This window comes from Chlamydotis macqueenii, chromosome 19 (genome assembly GCF_036417535.1).
Source record: "Chlamydotis macqueenii isolate bChlMac1 chromosome 19, bChlMac1.mat, whole genome shotgun sequence".
NCBI classification, from domain to species: domain Eukaryota; kingdom Metazoa; phylum Chordata; class Aves; order Otidiformes; family Otididae; genus Chlamydotis; species Chlamydotis macqueenii.
In genome coordinates this window covers 260,661-279,421 of record NC_141574.1, presented here as the reverse complement: position 1 = coordinate 279,421, position 18,761 = coordinate 260,661, and the positions used below count along the sequence as shown (strand labels likewise).

At 61.0% G+C, this 18,761-nt stretch overlaps 1 protein-coding gene across 1 annotated transcript; it reads right to left on the bottom strand.

The window, feature by feature from the left end:
* Positions 1-534: 534 nt before the first annotated feature.
* Positions 535-14,274, bottom strand: DUSP14 (dual specificity phosphatase 14). Its single transcript, XM_086762741.1, has 3 exons — positions 14,128-14,274; positions 3,946-4,044; positions 535-2,642 (listed from the first exon to the last, which is right to left on the bottom strand). Exon 3 carries the CDS (start codon positions 2,522-2,524, stop codon positions 1,928-1,930), a length of 597 nt encoding a protein of 198 aa, XP_086618867.1. The 5' UTR covers positions 2,525-2,642; positions 3,946-4,044; positions 14,128-14,274; the 3' UTR covers positions 535-1,927.
* Positions 14,275-18,761: the final 4,487 nt, after the last annotated feature.

Below are 18,761 nucleotides of genomic sequence, written 5' to 3'. Positions count from 1 at the left end.
CAGTAAACTTGAAACCTGACGTCTGGGTCAAAGCAGATCAAAGCCTCCGTATCCAATTTGCTCTGATCTAGACTTTAATTCCAACCAGGTCTGGTTTTACTCCTGATCCAGACGAGGCTGAGGCCATTGGCGCAGTTCTGTGCCCGTGATAACTGCATTTCAGCCCCAGGGGCTTTTAAGTCTGGGGAAACCAGAAACCTGCTTGTGCTGCAGTCCTCGTGCAGCGCGGTTCAGCTTGGAGAAAAACCTTTAACCGTGCCTACTGCTCCTCAGAACCTCGGCTGTTCAGCTGGGGCTGGGGAAGATAAAGACTTTGAAACAGCCGCATGAACGGCCTGGCTCTGGGGATGCGGACCCGGAATTGCGGGACACCTGGATGGACTGTGAACTGATTCGCCAAGCGACGGGAACAGATCACAGCGTTTTTCTCAGGACTGAGGTCCAGATTTGTTTGAAGCCACCGCTCGGTATTACACCATGTTCTGGCTGTTACTCGAGACACGTTAGGACAGTTCTGAATAGGAAACCAACACGTGTTCTTGTTTAATCTTTATTGATTTTTCTTTTTTTTACAAGTATAGAATCTCATTTAAATCGGATAGCTATCTCGGCATCCAGCAATCTGCGTATTCCTCCGTCAGAGATGCAACAGAGGACACAAACATCTCCTCGAGGAACGGACCTGCCTTGCTCTCCTGCTGGTCCAGTTACACTTCAGCGAAACCAGTCCCTTCCCATCGGCAGGGAGGGGAGCGACGTGCAGGAGGCAGCGGCTACGCCACGGAAAGGCCTCTCGGGCTGGAATCGTTCTCGTCTCGCACAGAACAAGGCAAAGCCTTCTCCGTAAAGCCATCCTTGTCCGGGAGGTTGAACAGATCGCTGGTTTGCACAGAATAATTCTAAAATGCAACGTAACTTTGAGGACATAATGAAGTGATTTAGAAATGGGTAAGGCAGATTACGACCATACTCAGAGCTAAATAACCAAGCGGGTTTACCTACGTCCAATTTACTGGTGACTGAATACTGGAGAACACAGCCCAGCCCCTTCGGAAGGGGGCCATGCACACACGTCTCCTGAACGTTTCTTTGGCTGTCCAGTGCGGGGAGGGTTAACCTCTCGCCTCTGTCTTGAGCCACATTTGGACAAGATCTCTGTTTGCGTTCCACCCACGAACCACCGGCATTTTTCAGTAGCGTAAGGGTGTCCCAGGACGGCTGCCCTGGCGTGGAATGAGTGAAAAAGGATCTTGTATTTATTTGATTGGACTCATTCAAATTTTCTTTTACTTGTGGCCGACTCGGACTGACTTCACTTTTTTTTTCTTTTTTTTTTTTGACTTTTACTACAGATTAAGAGCTGACTAAAGATCTCAAACACTATATACTGAGAGTCACTACAGATGTTGCAGAACACACCAGCACTAGCACCACAACCCTGCGCGCCTGCCTCCCTGGCGCTTGGAATAACCCCCTGCCTCGGAGCAGGACCTCGCTCGCTCCGTGCTAGCACCGCTCCCTAGCCACTACAGGATTTTGCAAGGAAGCAAACAAGCTATTAATGAAATATCCAGGCTGCCGCATCACAAAGCACACTTTATTCATTAACTCTGCCAAATGCCTTTGAGGCCTTTCCTCGTAGGATACTAAGAAACTGGCTAAAGAGGGAGGGAGGCTTTATGGAAGGAATCAACTTAGGAGGAGACCTCATTCTGCTAAATCAGAGAAACGGGGATGGGGGATCCCTGTAGAGAGAAATGCTTCGGAGGGAGTCGTTGGCCTCGCAGGTTAGTGAGGTGAGAATTAGTTGAGGTTCTGCTGAATGGTAAAGAACCAAAGTTGGCTGTAGAAGGAGAAGGGAATGTCTCCAGTCTGGTCGACTCAGAACAGCGCGTCCCTTCCGTTGTGCTTCCTGTCTGCAGTCACGTTAAATTCCCCAGTAAGGCATCAGGGGTCTCCTCTCTCTCTCATAAACGTCTGGGATGATGCCATACGGTGTCTGTACCATTTTAACCGTCGTCTTCCCAAAGAGCTTCCTCTCGTAGTCTATCAGTTGCCTCCAGAAGCCCACGTTGGGGCGTATGACGGGGCGTCTCGATTTGACCCAGTTGTATGCCTCAAAGAGGGACACCTTGTGGTACTTCATCAGGTAGGCGATGCAGAGGGTGGCCGACCTGCTCACGCCAGCGGCACAATGGACTAAGGTGGCCCCGTGCTTCCGCGCCACGCTGTTTATCTTGTCGGCGACGCTGTCGAAGTACAGGGAGATGGGGGCGTTGGGCATGTCAGCCAAAGGCACTTTCACGTATTCAAACTGGGGCCAGTTAAAATTGGGAATCTCGATGGTGGCGTTGATGATACAGGTGATTCCCCGGGAGAGGAGCAGGTGCCGGTTGGAGGCCACGCTGCCCCGGCTCAGGTACAGCGAGGGGGTGATTTGGGCGATGCCCCCGAGGGCACCTTCAGAAAGCATTCGTGGAGCCATCAGAGTTCTCGGTAAGGAGTTGTGGTTTCTGGAGGTCATGGAGGATCTTGGCACTCACGCTTCCATTATGGGAAGAGATCCAACGGGATCTTCGGCCAAGGGAAGGATTGTCTGGCCCGGTGGTGCTAGGACAGCAAGAGCTTCCTCCGCTTACTCACTGCAAAACACAAGCAACGCCACATGAGCGGGGCAGCTGTCTGGCGAGACCGCGTCTACGCAAGAGAGCAGGAAAACCCGACTCGCCCTGCTGCGGCCTGGACACTGTCTGACTGGCAAACCTCCGTGGGGTAAGGCGCTTCTGGGATTGCACAGCGCTTGTTGCCACGGGGCCCCCAGGCATTGCCTGGACAGATAGTAACAAAAAGATCTTCCAGCCTAATTAGCTCCAATTAGTTGTCAAGGGTTTAGGCAGCCTACCTGTGGGCCCGGACAGCATTTCCCCCGGACTGGCATGTGGAAGATAGCTGCGCCTTCTCCACGCTCAAAAGCGGCAACTTCGCTGGCCGGAGTCCAAGGGGATGGTGGGAAACAGCTCACCAGGGCTGGACGCTGATGCCAGCGATTTCGGTTACCCTGCCCTCCCCCCAGTGCCACCCTGCCCTTCTTTAGGCACACGAAAGGCCCCGCCGAAGCGCGTAAACAGAGGAAAGTTGCTCATTGGAAACGGCAGTGAGTCACGTCCACCCAGATCCCTAATCGGCTCTCGTCTCGGCTGGGGAAGTGTGGAAAGAGTGACCTGGTTATGTCAGAAGCGGAGAGTAAAACCAAAGCGGAGGCTGGGCCAAGGGAGGCTCTTTTCCTGCCGCTTTAATGACTGACTGACGCTTCGGAGAAAGACACGCTCCGCAAGGGCTGGGGCTCGCCCGCGTGAGCCGCGCGTCCCCGCTGCCTGCGCGGTGGCCCCCGGAAGGACCCTTGCTTCGCGCGGAGGGGACCTGGGGGTGCTCAGTGCTCGGGTGAGAGGGTGTCTGGCCCTCCAGCAGTTAACGCCAGGTCAGACAGCCCCCAGAGGGCTGAGGGACCCCGACTGCAGCTCCCCTGGCACCGACACGACAATGGTGCAGCCGTCTGCCTGCATCCCGCACTCCGGGAAGCACCGGCAGGTCTCGGCAGTGGCTGGTAACGCTGCCAGCGGATTTTTGGCACGGCTTTGCGGTATGGTAACGTAATGAGCATAACACCGGCTCCTCCGTGCCTTGTTCCCTGCTGGCAGCTACTTGAGCAGCTCCTCAAACCGTGGGCCCAAAGTGCTGGTGCTGCAAGAGTTCCTGCCCCAACACGAAGGTTTTTGCTGCAGCCTTGAGCGCTTGGCTTCCCCTGCGGATGCCCCCACCGCAGTCACCCAGCTGCAGCAGCAACGAAAGGCGTAGTTTTTTTCAAAGGAAGAAAGTCCTTTGAGCAGGGGAAATCCCTGCTCTCAAACTGCTCTTACTGACAACACAAAGGATTCCGGCACTTACACTTGGTAACAAGCTGTCCCGCTCCAAATCAGCGACTGGTGTGAGGACGCTGGGGGCTGCTGAAGCTGGGATGTCTCAGAGATCGCGTCCGATGCTGAGCTGGGGAGAGAAGAGAGCATGGGGTTTACTGGGATCCGCGCTGGACCCAAAGAGGATGCCAGGCAGCCCTCCCTGCTGAGGGATGTTGGAGCCACCCGGTTGTCCAAGAACTGGGAGGAATGACCATGGCTTCCCTGCCGTTCCCCAGGGAGAGACAGAGGCCTTGGGAAGCGTGCAACGTCACCAGCTGATCCAACACAGCCTTCAACATCACGGTAGGCCCAGAGGAATCCGAGACTGGCACAGAAGTCATGACTCAAGAAAAAAATAATAGTTTAAGTAATTAATTTGCTCTGATGTCTCCTTTAGCATCTGCCAAGACGCTTGCCTGGTTCCAGACAGCTGCTATGGGCCTGCATTTTTTTTGGGGAGGGCTGTGCTACCTGCTCCTGTTCCCTGAGGCACTGCTGGAATTACGAGGGAAAACGGGAAGGGGCAGAGCTGGTGCCATGAGCCACAGCATCCCGCTCCTGGAAAGCGGCGGACATGGGCAGCATCCCCTTCTTTTATTTCTCCAGCCAGACCAGAAACAACCCAAGTCCCCGGAGTGCAGGTGAAGCAGCTGCCGGCTGGGAAACGCCACTGGAGCATGGGAGAGCGAGAGTAACGCCTGCCCCGAACCAGCTCTGAGCAAGGCAGGCCCTCCCGCGCCCTCCCTGCTCTCACGCAGCTCATCCATCGGCCATTTCTGGCACGGCGGGGCCGACAGCGAGGGGCTGGCAGCTGCTCCGTGCCCCCTCCCTGGGCCAGGGGCCTGTGGTGGGAGGGCAGGGAAATGAGGAAGGAACCTGCACGCTGAGCTCCGGAGCTGGAGCCGGGGGAAAGGGGCTGGCTTGGCTTTGGAGACGGGGTCAGAGGAGGGAGAGCTGCTGTGCCTGGCGGGTCTCGGTGCTTCGGGCAGGCTGTGCACCACAATGGCTGGCCGAGGATGGCCGCGGTGCGGGGCTGCTGGGAGGCAGGGCGGGTCAGGAGGCGCTGGGCAGCTGCGTCAAGCCGGCCAGGAGCCAAACGAGTGTTTTAATGGCGCACCTCCCTCGAGCACGGCTGGGAAACGTTAGCAGAGGGCGAGCTGATAAGGTGCTGCAGGGCGGCGGGTGCTGCCAAGGGCCTGCTGGTGCCTCGGCACCTCTGGGAGCAGGGCAGCAGCGTCCCTGCCGTCCTCCCACAAACAGGGTACCCGAATCTCTGCCCCGGTGGGGCCCTGACGCGCTGCTTGGGGTTGAGCTCGCTCGCCCGTCCCCGCCAGCCCCGCGTCCCCGCTGCTGCACCTGGGCGCAGGCTGACTCGGCGCGCTCCTCGGGGCGGTTTGGGAAGGGCCTCGCTGCTTTCCATAAAGTGGTTCCTGTTTGCAGGCAGCAACTTATCCGGACATTTGCATGTGACAGGCTGGGCTCGCTCTGCAAACTCTGCCGCCACCGGGCTGGCAGCAAACTGCCTGTGCACCGCGTGCACCCGCGCAGCCACCCACGAACGGCATCGCATGGCGGCCAAGACAGACGGACACCGAGATGGACGCGCGGCTTACAGCTACGGGATGCGCTGCTCCGTGGGAGGAAAGAAGCGGCGCAAGGGAGGCACCCAACTGTCCCACCTCTGCCCCAAATGGCCGACACCAAGCAGCACTGCCCCGGCTCGAACCAGAACAGCTCTCAGTCCGAAAGAGCCAATGTTTTGGAGCGGAGTTCGTTACAAAAGTGTGAGATAAGGCTGCTGTGCTCCCTCAGACCACGTGCCTGGTACCGAGGCCGCTGCCCGGCCGGCCGCAGCAGGAGCGGATGCTGGGGGGAAGGCGCTGGGGAAGAGGGGCAGGTGCCAGCAGCCCTTGCCGCGTTTCACAGCTCTCGCAGCGGGAGCTGGCTGGGATGCCACCGCCTGTGACGCGCTGGCTCAGGCATGTGACAAAGCCTCGGTCCTCCTGCCCACACACAGCAGGCTGAGCAGCTGCTGGCTTGCAGGGAGCCTGAAAATGAGCGCGGCCTCGTCTGCCTCGGGTGGCAGAGGCTGCGCGCTGGGTGCAGCGCCTTCAGCTGATGATTAAGAGCCACCAACAGGTTTGCGAGTGCGCGTCCTTATCTGTCCTGATAGCTGCACCTTCTCCTAGCCCTCCTGCCTGGCCCCAGCCTCAGACAAAGGCTCGCCCAAAGCCGCTGTTCCACTCCCGTGAAACTCCATTTGCCTTTCTCGGCACACCCGATTCATCCTGCCACGTCCCCGCTGTCGCTCTTCGTGCAGTAGCTCCCGTCATTGTGCTGGGGCAGAGAGAAGGGAAAGGAGTGAAAAGCCTCCTCCCAGCCCTTGCTGCGTGCAAAAAAAAAAAAAAAAGAGAGAAAAATAGCTGAAGGTGAAACGAGGCGCACACAGCCCAGCCCTGCCTGTGCCAGCTGCGGTACCTGTGAAGGACAGGGGCAAGCAGGCCAGCACAGCGGCAAACGGGCTGCTTGCACGGGAACGGGCGCTGGCTGTGGGTCCAGCTGTGCCTTTACGTGCAGACAGGGCCAGCTGCGCTGGCACAGCCAGTTTGCACCATCTCACGGGGAAAAAAACCCACGTCTCCTCCCTTTTCTTCTTGGTTTGGGTTTCCGAGCGGTTGCGTAGGCTGGGGTGGTCACACAGCCAAGGCAGCGTCCCCGGGGTGCTGCAGCCCGTCTCAGCCAGCTCGTCACCGCGCGTCACCCTGCGAAGGGGCCGTGGGCGCGAGGCGGCGCGGGGTCAGGGCTGTCTCTGCGGGAGCAGCCGAAAGCTGCCTTCCCCAGGAGCTGGGATGCGATTGCAGTTCCCTGCAAAGGGCTGGAGTTCCCAGGGGGTCCTTCGGGCAAAGACCGGCTGGTGCGGGGCTGGCAGCACCCAGGTGTTCCTGCTACCCCGTCCTCGTTTGCTGGGCTGGCTCCAGTTAATGGATTAATTAATCTTCCGGCAGCCCTGACCCACAGCGAGCCCCCTTCGAGACTCTGCCTTGGTCTTTTCCATGCGCAGAGAACAACTGCTGCCACGTCCTCACCCCGCTGGGGTCCCCCGGGGTGGCAGGGGGTCCCGGGGGTCCCTGGCCTAACGCAGGGGTGGGACCAGCGCAGCCTCCTCCCTCCCCGGCAGATGGGTGGGTTCTGCCATCGCCCTCATCTGCATAATGAGGGGTGGGGGAAGCAAGTGGATAATTACATCCTGGAGAGGACTCTGGTCTCCAAAGCCTCCAGCTCCTTTCCACGCAGCTCCTGGCCAGCGCTGTCCCTGGGTGCGGGGTCATGATGACGGGGTGGTTCTCCAGCGCCCACCTGGTCCCGCAGACCCACGTCTCCCCGCTGCGTGGCTCAGGTAGGTCCGGCCGGCTCGCGTCGCGTGCTGCGCATGTTTCTGCCGCACCTCGAGGCTGAGCCGCGTGGTTCATCGCGTCGGGTTGGCAGGGAGAAGGGGCAGGCGCTTTCCCCGCGGTAGCTGCTCCCAGGAGGCCTGGTGGCGCGTGCCTTTGAGGGGTGACCAATTTGGCACCAGGTTGTATCCCAGCGGGGCTGGATCTCCTAGCAGAGAGGCCCCTCCCCAGGCAAGGGGCTTTCACAAGCAGTACACCAGCACCAACGTAACGGTTTGCACGTTGGGTGGTCCGGTCCCTCGGAAAGGCCGCTGCTGGCAATGCTTACGGCTCTGTTCTCCCAAGTCTTGCAATAGCTGGAGTTTGTTTCTCTTGCTTTCGTTCCCGGGAACGCGGTCCTGCTAACAAAGGCTGAAATTCCCCCAGGAAGGCATTCCTGGTTCCTGGATGTCCTGAGAAAAGCTTGGAAACCCCTCTGAAAGCTCAGAATGCAGAGGCAAACAGGCAGATGTTAGATAAATACGCTGTTCTCCCTGGGACAGGAGGGGAGAGCCTTGCTCGTCGCTCTCTAGACAATGAGTTGGCAAGCCTGAGCTTCTGGTTTCCTATGCCGGTGCTGCTGGGTGGGTTTTGCTGATTTTGAGGGGCGTTTTTGGCCTTTTTTTTTTTTTTTAAGGGCTCTTCTGGCTTGAGAGCAGAGGCTGTGATTTGTTCCTGGGGGACCCGAATAAGGCTTGCAGGTGGTGCTGGTCAGTAAGACGGCAATGTTGCTGGGGGCTGGTGGGGGCGAGAGCATCTCCAGGCCGTTCTCCCGCTGGGCCGTAGGAAATTCTGCAGCTCCGTGACTCGGTAGCTGGGTCACTGGCTGGGGAGGGGCGGCTGGTCCTGGTCAGGCTTTCCTGCTACTCGCCGGGTGCCCCTGGCTTTCCGGCAGCCGCTCCGCTCCTGCCGCTGCCGGGAGGGCTGGGGCTGAGCAGGGCGTCCTCAGAGGGGTGCGGAGGGCAGGGCCCGAGGGGTACGCAGCAAGTTTAGAGCGTGGAGAGGAGCAGGTGAGGGGGGAGCTCCGCTCCGCTGATAGAGCAAAGACACCGAAGCCCCCGGGTTCTTTCCCAGAGCATCATCGGGGATTCGAAGCAGGTTTGTGGGCTGGGTGTGTGGTATGTCAGTAGTGAAGCAAGCCTTCTCCCCCTTCCCAGGAGAGGAAAAGTTATTCATTTTAGAGATGACAAATGCTCTCTAACGCTGCAGTAAAGGGAAGAGTCAATACTGCAGGCGCTGAACGAACAAGCCTGCTCAGGGCTCTCCCTAGCCAGGTTGAACAGCAAATTGCTTCAGAAATGGTCTTGGAGAAGAGCATTTAAAATAAATTTCAGCAGAGAGCACAAACGGCAGCCGTTCTCAGGGTCAGGTCCTGCTTGCGCCGCGTCCAGGGGAGTGTGAAGCGGCCCCGAGGCCGTCAGCAGGCCTGCCTCACCGGGGCGTCTCCGCAGCTCGCTGTTTGCTCTGCTGGAGCCTTTGCTTCCCTGCCCTGGGCTGTCGTGGATGCGCTCCTGACGCTGCTGCGGGCTCCTCTCGGGCGCATGGTTCAGAGCCATCGGCGCATCCTCATGATGGAAGGGGCGAGCGGGTTGGTTTGGAAGGGGAAGCAGGAGGGGGCGGCGGGGTGATTTGGGCTGTGGCAGAGGATGCCTCCACTGCAGCCTGATGGATTCCTGCTCGCCGCCTGCGTTGCCCTCTCAGGCGAGCGCGGGATGGAAGCTGTCAGATGTTAAATCCAGATAATAATCTGTCTACCCAAAGCTCTGAGCAGGCCTGGCTGCCTGCGCAGCGCTCGGCACAACCGGGTCCCCCGCGCTTGCAAGAACAGGCTGGTAACTCCCCAAAGGGTTTGTGGCGTGTTTCAGGCATGACCCCGCGCTGCACAGGACGCTCGGAGGTCCCAGGCTTATCCTCGCTCAACAACCCCAGCTCAAACGCGCTTGGTTCGTGAGCACCAAGTCCTGTTTTCCCCGGTGCGGCGCTGCCTCCTCCGCGCAGCTGGAATTCCGGCTGCTCCCATGACCCCAGCCAGCATTCCCTAGGCTGCGGGGCTGACAACCCCCAATGAGCCCATCCCAGCCGGCAGCGACGCTGCCTTTGGAGGGGCGACAGCAGGCGGTCCCGCGCCACGGCTCGTCTCCCTTCCGCGGGCACGGATGGCGTGCCCGGCGCTCTGGGCAGGCTTGGGGAAGGCCGGCACTTTGCAAACCTCGCCCAACCGCCTCCTGCGGCCCAGGAGCGGCATCCTCGCTCTTCCAGCCGGTCTCCGCTCACGCTGCGGGCCACCGAGCCTCAGTTTGTGACCAGGCTAACGCACCAGGCAAACTCAGGAGGTGTCAAGGAGCAATTGCAAAATGCAGGGCAGCATGGCAGGCACTCGCAGACTGTCAGGTCGTGCCTCACAGTTGGCTGTAAATCAGCCCACGGTGCCCAGCTGATGAGCTCCTAAATGCCTAGCGGTGCTCTGCCTGCCCCTCCTCGCCCCGTGAGCCAAAGCCCGGCTCCCTGGTTCGCTATTCTCCCAGCACCAACGGAGCAGAAACCACGGGTGGTGAGGTTTTTGGGAGGATCCATCCGAGGATGGTACTTGGCCCGTTGGCCGGGGTCCCCAGGCAAAGGGAGGCAGCTCCATGGACTCTTTCTGAACGCTGCCGCTATTTCCTCGGCGAGGCAGCAGAGCCTGCCCACGGGCACGTTACGCGCTCCCTGCCACGCAGCCACCCCCTCCTTGCTGCCGTGGAGCGGGAGCAGGCAGGGCTGCTTCTTCTCCGCTTGACAGCTGGATCCTGTCAGCTGCCAGCGAAAACCCTCTCACCATGGGGAGAGCGTGCTGCGGCAGGGACGGAGCGAGACGGGGAGCGGGCGCAACCGGGAGCGGGCCGGTATTTATAAACTGCGCTGGGGACAAGCTTCCCTCGGCAACCAGCGAGAGGATTTTATGCGAGGGAAACAAACCATCTTCCTTTTTGAAGCCGTGCCTGTTATTCTGGAGCCACTGGCTCCAACACGCCGTGCTCTGCATGGCAGTCGCTTGACGAGAGCGGTGGGGACACGGGGCTCATCTGCGGGACTCCGCTCCAAGCCAGTAGTGTGGCTTACTTAAAAACTCTGGTTAGGTTCGTGAAATGCTCTTAAAAAACCCAAGACTGAGCCTTGAGGAGGCATGGGCAGGACCCTACGGTTGTGCACAGCGTCGGTTCTGTACTCGGCTGAGACAAAGGGCTGGGTTTGGGCCCCGAGCGCAGGTACCGTGTGTTCCGAAGCGCTACAGCTTATTTCAGCGCCAGCTGATGGTACGTGGATTGCAGGTGGAGTTGGGAAAAGCCCCCCTGCCCCATCCCCTGCTCCTCGTGTCCGAGTACGTGTGAGACGCTGGGGGGATGTGGAGGGAGAGGAGCCGGGGTGCGCTCGGGGAGCAGACCCACCCCTGGCCCTGGCTCTGGGGTGATGCAAGATGGAGCTTTGTTTTTCCTGGGGACGTGCCCTGCGCAGTCACAGCTGACAGGAGGGACACCATCTCTTCCTTATTGAGCAAAACCCAGACCCGGTGTGCCCGCTCGTGTGTGACGCTGCGGGGACCAGGGCTGCTCGGCTCGCCCAGCTCTGCGCCGCCAGGGTTGCGCCCCTTGCTCACGGGGCTCCGCGTGCTGCGGCTCTGCCCTGTCCCTGCCAGCCCACCTCAAAACCCGTAAAACTGAGGGCAGCTGCAAATTCACTGCAACGTGCCCTGGAAACTGTCCCGTGCTTCCATGCTGGCACTCATTCGGACCTTTTCCAGGGGTGCTGCCAACTGGTGCAGCCGGGGAGGATCTCACAGCCTGGCACCCCCCGTAAACCTGGCCCGTGACGTACCCCCGCTGTACGAATTCCCCCGTGGGCAGGCAGGGGCTGCCCACGCTTTCCAAGGCCAGGGAATGTTTCGGCATGGGGCGGCAAAAGCAGGAAGCGGGAGCTGAAAGCAGGGTGGGAACGGGCTGGCCGGCTGTGCTGGGCCGCCACAGCAACCGTAAGGAATGAGGTCACCTTCTGAGCACATCGATGGGGTTGCTTAGGGTGACAGGAAGGGAGGCCAGTTTTAATCAATCAGCTGGAAATCCAGTTTACACCCTGTAGCGAATGCTTCCCATTTAAGCAGCGCAGGGCCAGCGCCCCGTGGCTGCTGGTGCGCAGCTCCGCCTGCTCCAGGCTTGGTGAAATTTGTATTTTGCTCAGCAGAAGGGACACTGGGCAAATTCAAATCTCCTTCCTGCCCCTGCGCGCTCCTGCTCAGCCGACCCGCAGCCGCCCTGAGGGATGCTGGCAGAGGGGAAAATGAAGTCTCATCAGCCCAGGTACCCCAGCCCACCCAGCTGTGGGGCACAGGGCTGAAGTGGCACCTGTTGAGCCTTCCCAGTAGGAAACTGAAGCTTGCCTGATTATTATTCTTATTGTGACATATATTATTATTTTTAAAGCGGGGGAGTAGCCGTGTGAGACTAGCCCACGAGCTGTAGTGCTGGCAGCCGCCCCCAGCCCTGCGGTGCGCAAGGAAGGGTGGGCAGGGCGTTTGCCTTCTGGTTCCAGGCTTTATTTCCAGGGCTGCTGTTCAGAGATTTCTCGGCTATTTCCAAATGCCAGCGCCCTATCTGCTAGATATTCACATTTCTGTTTGTGTTATGGTTGCTCGGCGTGTCTCTTTCAATGATAAATCAGCGTGCTCGTGGCGAGGGCTGTGTACCTGGGGAGGAAAGGGGCTGGGAGAAGCTCCCGTACCCAGTTTAAGGCATGGCCCCCACCTTCAAGGGAAAACCACCCTGGCAGGAAGCCTGGAAGGCTTCTCCACTGGTGAACAGCCTCGTGTAGACGGCTCTCGTGCGGCCAGCACGTGGTGAGCAGGAGCAAAAGCTGCTCCCGGTACCCACCGCCTTGCCCGGATGCGTTTTTCCCCTCTCCTCATCCCTGACTTCGGCCTCGATGCCCAGATTGCCGTGTGGCTGGTTCGCTGGGACAAAGCTGGTACCGACTCCCAAAACAGAGATCTGTTTGAGACCACCTCGTGTAGGCTCCTGCCTTTCCTTCTTTCCCTCCTGTAAGGCCAGGTTTAGACAGATTTCTCCCCCACACCCTGTACGTCTCTAGCGCTACAGCAGCATGAGCTCCCTGCCTTCCCAGCTCTGAGATTCCAGCTGGGATCAGGCATTGAATTAAGCCACGCAAATTTCAATATTGCCCCGACCAACAAGGAAGCCGCACCAGAGCCGGGAGCAGACCCCGCAGAGCGGCGAGGGCTCGGATGAAATCCCGGGGATTTCACCTTTGTTTCCGGAGGAAGGATGCGAGGTGTGTGCCCCTGTCCAGGACCCGGGCAAGCCCTCAGGGGCAGGAAGGACAGGCAGCGCCGCACGTTCACACCTCCTAGGCACAAATCGACTAAAGCCCGCTGCATTTCTGCTCCCCTCCTGCTGCTCACCAGGGTCACGGGAGCCAAGCCACGGCAGCAGATCTCTGCCGGTGTGGGATGGCACGCGCTCTCCAAAGCAGGGACTCCTCTTTTCCATTGCTCGGGAACTGGAGTGCTCCAGAGCCCGTCCCAGCTACCGGGAATGGCGGCACACACCGAGGTGGACGGAGAGGCCCAGGGGGAGGAATCCGCTCCCTGCCAGAGCGGGGACAGCTGATCCGGTGTATCACAAGGTAAAACAGCGTTTTGTCAGCGCTAATCCCTCCACCGTTCCTGTTGCAGGGGCATTAGGGATAAACTGAACTTGCAACACGATATTAGGACATCTGTCAATACGCAGAGAGCTTCAGAATAAGAGACTCATTTGCTGCCCAGTCGAACAGGTTATAAACCTTCCCAGCCTCCCTCCGGCCAAGCGCTGCTCATTGATCACCAGCCTTGCTCGGAGCAGCCGCTCCGAAGCTGAGTCAAGGGCCACGCGCGTAGGCGGTTCGGTTCTGCTCGAGGCCGGCACGCGCCGGGGTGCTCTGCGAAGCCAGGGTTTGCGGGTGCCGGGGTGCCCAGGGCGGCAGGGTGCCCTGCGAAGCCGGGGTGCCCCACGAAGCGGGGGTTCACGGGCAGCGGGGTGCCCCGCGAAGCCGGGGTGCCCAGGGCAGGCGGCGCCTCGACGGGTGGGCCCAGGGGCGCCCGCTGTGCCCCCGCAGCGTGGCGTGGGCTGAGGTTTGCTCCCACGCCGAGGAAAACACCCGAGCTCCGCACTGGGGTTGCTCTGGCGTCGATCTGGAGAGCCCCCCTCTCCCTCCAGCCGGGCGTGCTCGGGGTCTGGGGTTTAACAGCCCCGCACAAGGCTCTTTTTTGCCTTTTCCTGTTCTTTCGGGGACCTTCTGGCGAAGCCACCCCAGTGGTCCACACCGTCCCTGGACACGCGGGACCACCCCGGCTCCTCGGCGACGGCCACAGCGCGGGCAGCCGGACGCGGGGCCTCAGGGCCGGGGGTGGTGGTGGGGTGGGGGAGGGGGGTCTGAGCCCCCCGAGGACCCCGCTCTGCCCGGGGAAGGGGGCATCGCCTCGCACCCCCCGCGGGATGGGGCACCGCGGCGGAGGGAGGCCCGCGGGCTCCCAGGCGGAGCCGGAGCTGCTCCCTCCCGGGGAAGGGCACGTTTACCGGAGCGGGAAATAACACCCAAACGGCGGCACAGCAGCGGCGAAAGCGGGCAGCCCCCGGCCCCAGCAAGGCCCCGGCCCCCTCCTCGCCCTCCCGCGCCCCCCAGCCGCGGCGGAAGCCCGGCCCCGCTCTTACCATGGCTCCTCGGCGGCGGCTCCGCGCTGGCCCGGCGGGGCGCAGGACTTTTATCGGGCGGCAGCCGCGCTCCGTCTCCGCGGCTGCCACCTGACCGCGGCGCTGCCGGGGCCGCCCCTCCGCCCGCCCGAGCCGCCGTTACCAGGCGACGGCGGGGCCCGGCCCGCCCGGCTCGGCCCCCCGGGCGGAGGCAGCTGGCGCCCGGCCCGGCCTTAAAGGGGCCGCTGCCCCGCGGCGGGGAAGTGGGGGGGGGGACGGACACGACGCACAGGCTTCCGGGGGTCCTGGGGGGACATGACAGCGTGGGGGGGACACGGTGGGGTCACTGTGGGGATAATGACAGCGTGTGGGGACAAGTGGGGGTCTCGGGGGACTGGGGACAAGTGGGGGGCCCTGGGGGGACATGGTGGGGGGGTCCTTGTGGGGGTATGACAGTGTGTGGGGACAAGTGGGGGGCCCCGGAGGTACACAGTGAGGTTCCTGTGGGGATATGACAGCATGTGGGGACAAGTGGAGGGGCTCTGTGGGGCTAGTGACAAGTGAGGGTCCCTAGGGGGACTTGGTGGTGTCCCTGGGGGGACAAGGGACATGGCAGTGTGTGGGGACAAGTCGGGGTCCCTATGGGGATGTGGCAGGGTCCCTGCGAGGACACGACAGCGTATGGGGATGTGGCAGGGTCTGCGAAGGGGCACAGTGGGGTCCATGTTAGGGATGGGACATATCACCTCCCCACGGGGACCCTGCCAGCGCGTGTGGGGACGTGGGGGGACAGCCCTTGGAGGGGGAGCTGAGCCGGGTTTTTGTGGGACATCCCTGAGCCACTTGCTGCCCTCTGCTCCGTGCGCTGGGAACGGGACACAGGAAGGAAGGTGGCCCTGGCTCCCACAGCCCCTCGTGGGTGCCACACTGGGGGACAGGGTGGGCTGCGGTCCCCACAGCGGGACGGTGTGGGGGTCCCCACGGTGTGGGCAGAGGGATCCACACCGCACACAGGGCCAGTTTGTCTTTTGTTGTCGCACGTTCAGACCAAAATAGAAAAAAAACACCCAAAATCCCTGGTGGGAAGTGTCCCCTGCCCCGAACCCCCTGCCCAGTGTCCCTCTTCGGCGGGTTCGATGACTCAGCGTCCCAGGTGGAGCCGTCCCTCGCGGCCCCCGGCACCGACCCCGCTCCTGGTCCAGAGGCTGGCGTTTCCCAGAGCCTCGCGGCTTTGTCACAGCCAGCGCTCTCCCCTCAAACCCTGCCTCTCCGGCGAAGCCTCTCGTCATGCTCGGCACGGAGGTGGGCGAGGAACAAAAATAGACAAATTAAGAAAACCTCAAAAGGCCAAAAAAACCGAAAATGGAAGGGTTTCGGCTCTGCAGGCTGAAGGTTTGCTTTGCCCCCACGTTGCGTCAGCTCTGCTCTTCCTCTGCTGCCTTCCTTGGAGCTGCCCCACGTTGGGGGCAGAGGGGAGCCCACGGGTGACCTCCGAAACGCGAGATGGGCTGAATCTCCGGGGTTGTCCCCCCGGGAGTTGGAGCTGAGGGACCGTGCCCTCAGCTGCGGGCTCGGAGCCCGTGCGGCGCGAGCCTGGGCTGGTGTCGGCCGCAGGCAGCGTGGGGAAGGGTGCGATGGGTTTTGGGGTGGCAGCCTCAGCACCCTGTGGGGTTCTCCCCGCAAGCATCCACACCCCTCATTTTCCCCCCAGTCTGAGCGTCACTAAATGAGAAACAGGCTCTTGCGCAGCCCTAGCCGCTGCTCACGGGCAGTTCCCAGCTCCTCGCACAACTACGCACGGATGTTTTTAATTCTGGTGTGACTTGTGCTGTTAACCTTCACCCTGCCGCCGGCTTTTGTGTTTCTAGCCTGGGCTCGAGGATGCGAAGAGGGAAACTTGGGAGGCCTTTGACCCAAGGACGCACCAAACGCAGCGGGTCCCGGAGCGAGGAGGAGATGTCGGCTCCTCCCAGCAAAGGGCTCGCTTGCGGGCGGCTGGGAGCGAGAGCACGCATCGCGTTGTGGGCAGGTTTCCCCGCCTTTCCGTAGAAACCCGTGCGTCTCTTGGAAGAGATACGAAGGCGGCGTTGGGGGAAGGGCACTGGGAGCGGGACCAGACCCTCTCAATTACGCCCCACGGCGCCTTTGGGGGCGATGGCGTTGGAGGGGCTCAGACCCACCTCACCGCAGCCCAGCCTGGCCGGGGTGAACTCGGGCGCAGTCCCGGGCGCATTCCGATGGGTGTGTCTGGCCCGCAGTCCATTAGCTGCTCGTGAGGGTTATTAGCTTAATCACCCGGGTGTTTTCCTGCTGCGCTCTGCCACGCAGGGTCATGCCAGCCGTGGGGAGCGGGCGGCTGCTTTCCACAGAGCCGTGGCACGCGTGTGTGGGGATCCGCCGCCATCCATCTTCTCCAGTTTCCATGGCTACGCCAGAGTTTACCCTTCCCCGCCTTCGGCCGCCTGCACGGGCGTGATGCAAAAAAAGGTCCTCGCGTGACGCTAAAAGCCCGGGGATGCGGGGCCGCCCCGTTTTCGGTAGCATCCTGGGGGGTTTGACCACGGAGTGACAGGCAGTGAGCATCCCAGCTGTGGTGGGATTTTGGGGCGCTGCCTTCCCCTCCCTGCCGGCAGCGGGGACCCCTGGGAGGCAGCGAGCGATCTCCTGGGGATAAATCCAGGCGCGGAGCCGTTGGCCGCCTCTCGTTTGATGCGAGGTGACAGCGTGGAGCAGAGATCCCTGAGCGGGCGCTCGGGCTGTGGCTTCTTAATGGGGAGACACAAACCCCGAGCTGTAGGTCACCGCGTGCGATTTAAGTGGTCGGATGTGGGTCAGCGGAGGCCTCTCTGGGGAGGCAGGGATGTCGCAACACAGCACTTTTTTTTTTTTTTTTTTTTTTTTCTTTCCAATGATGCAAGGAGCAGCGTGGGCAGCGTATCCCAGCCCATGGCCAAGTTCCCCAGGCAAGGGGATATTTTGGCTTAGGGGCTCCCAGGATGCGGCTGGGGCGCAGTCAGCCGCGAGGACGCGTGACCATTCCCAAATCCACGGGGTGCTCGGATTCACGGGGCCGGCGGGTGAAGCGGGAGGTGTTTCTGTAGCCCAGGTGTGTTGCTCTCGGCCACACGTTCCAGAGGCTTTGTCGCTGCCGGGACAATCCTCGTGCCTTGCCCCGCCATCCCTGCCTGCTCCCGGCCGGGCTGCGTGCAGGGAAACACCATCCCCCATGCCCGGTTTTCGCTCCGCTCTCCTGCTGATGGGCTACGGGTGACTGTGGGCTCTCTGGGGTCATGGCAAGAAACTCTGCTATCGTTGCATTGATGGGCTCCTTGTTAGACAGTGGGGGACCCCAAACATCTGGAAGCCTGGCCTGCAGTTGCCACCCAAATCCAAGCTTGCGCCCCCATCACGTTTAATGGGAAGGGTTGGGAAGCGCTGGCACCTGCGGATGCTGGGTTGTGAAACGTTGACTTTCCAGACAAGCTTTGCAAAAGAAACGAGATGTCCGTGATTGTACGGAGAGCTCAAAGGATGCCGGGTTGCTTTCTCTGGTGCGGAAGGTGATCCTTGCTCGGGGCTGGCAGCGGGCCTGTGGTGGAGCAGGCATCGCCGACAGCTCCCAAATCACCGGGCCCCCGGTGTGCTTGACCCCGCGTCTGGGTTTCTCATGGCCAGCGCTGCCGTGGTGTGGTGGCGCGTGGCTGGCGTGCACGGTCCGGCCTGTCGTTCCCTTGCGGAAGCACATTCTGCTCCGCGAACGTGGGTTTCAGAGCTGCTCCATCGGCTCCCGTTGAAGGGAGCAGGGTGGAAACGCGTTTGCTTTCCCCGCGCCGCTGTGCGGCCTCTCTCCACGCTCGCTAATAAATCCGTGCTGGTTTTTCCCGGAAGGCTGCTGAACCAGTTTGTTGGAAGAGCAGAGGAGATCGCTATGGGCCATTGTGTTTTTTCCCTTTTTTTTTGGCTCGCGCCAGCCAGGAGGGCAGCTCTGGCGCTTCTGTAACCGCGGCTGACGAGCCGCTGCTCCAGCGCGGCGGTGTTCATCTCCCAAAGGAGCTGGTTTAGGTTTCACCGGCCCCACCTGACAGGAATTTGAGCAGGCACTAAGACTAGGGCTTCTCGTGCCTTCCTTATCGGCGTTATCAGCTCCGCCGCAGCGGCCGTGGGGAGCCCGGAGCTGTGCCGGGGGCGGCGCGAGCCCCCGGGATCTGCTCCCGGCAGCCCCCACCTCCCCGGGCTGAGTCACCAGCGGGCACGGTGACGGCAGCTGCAAGACCCAAAAAAAAACCCAGTGCCAATAATTTTTAATGACAGGCGAATAGCACAGCCCGAAGAAGATTCATTCCGTGCGCCTCTCGTGCGCCAGCTGTTAGCGGTGACTAACACCGCGCTGAGATGGAGCAGCGGCAGCCTCCCCGCATCGCCCGCGTTGCTGTAATTAACGCTGCAGGTCCCTGTATCGGCACATTAACCCAAACTGGCCGCCTTCCCGCCCGTCCCCGGCCTCGTTCCATATTTAATCTTTCATGTTCACCTGAGTCTCTAATTAAGCCAACTGCAATCCTTAGCAGAGAGCCCGCGGTGTACTAACGAGGTCTGGTGTTCCCGGAGCGCCGTGCGTGCGAGACCCGCGCAGCAGCCCGCCAAAAACAACCCCT

Bases quoted from the DNA above. Each gene is read 5' to 3' on its own strand.
- DUSP14 (XM_086762741.1), bottom strand. From the start codon at position 2,524: ATGACCTCCAGAAACCACAACTCCTTACCGAGAACTCTGATGGCTCCA.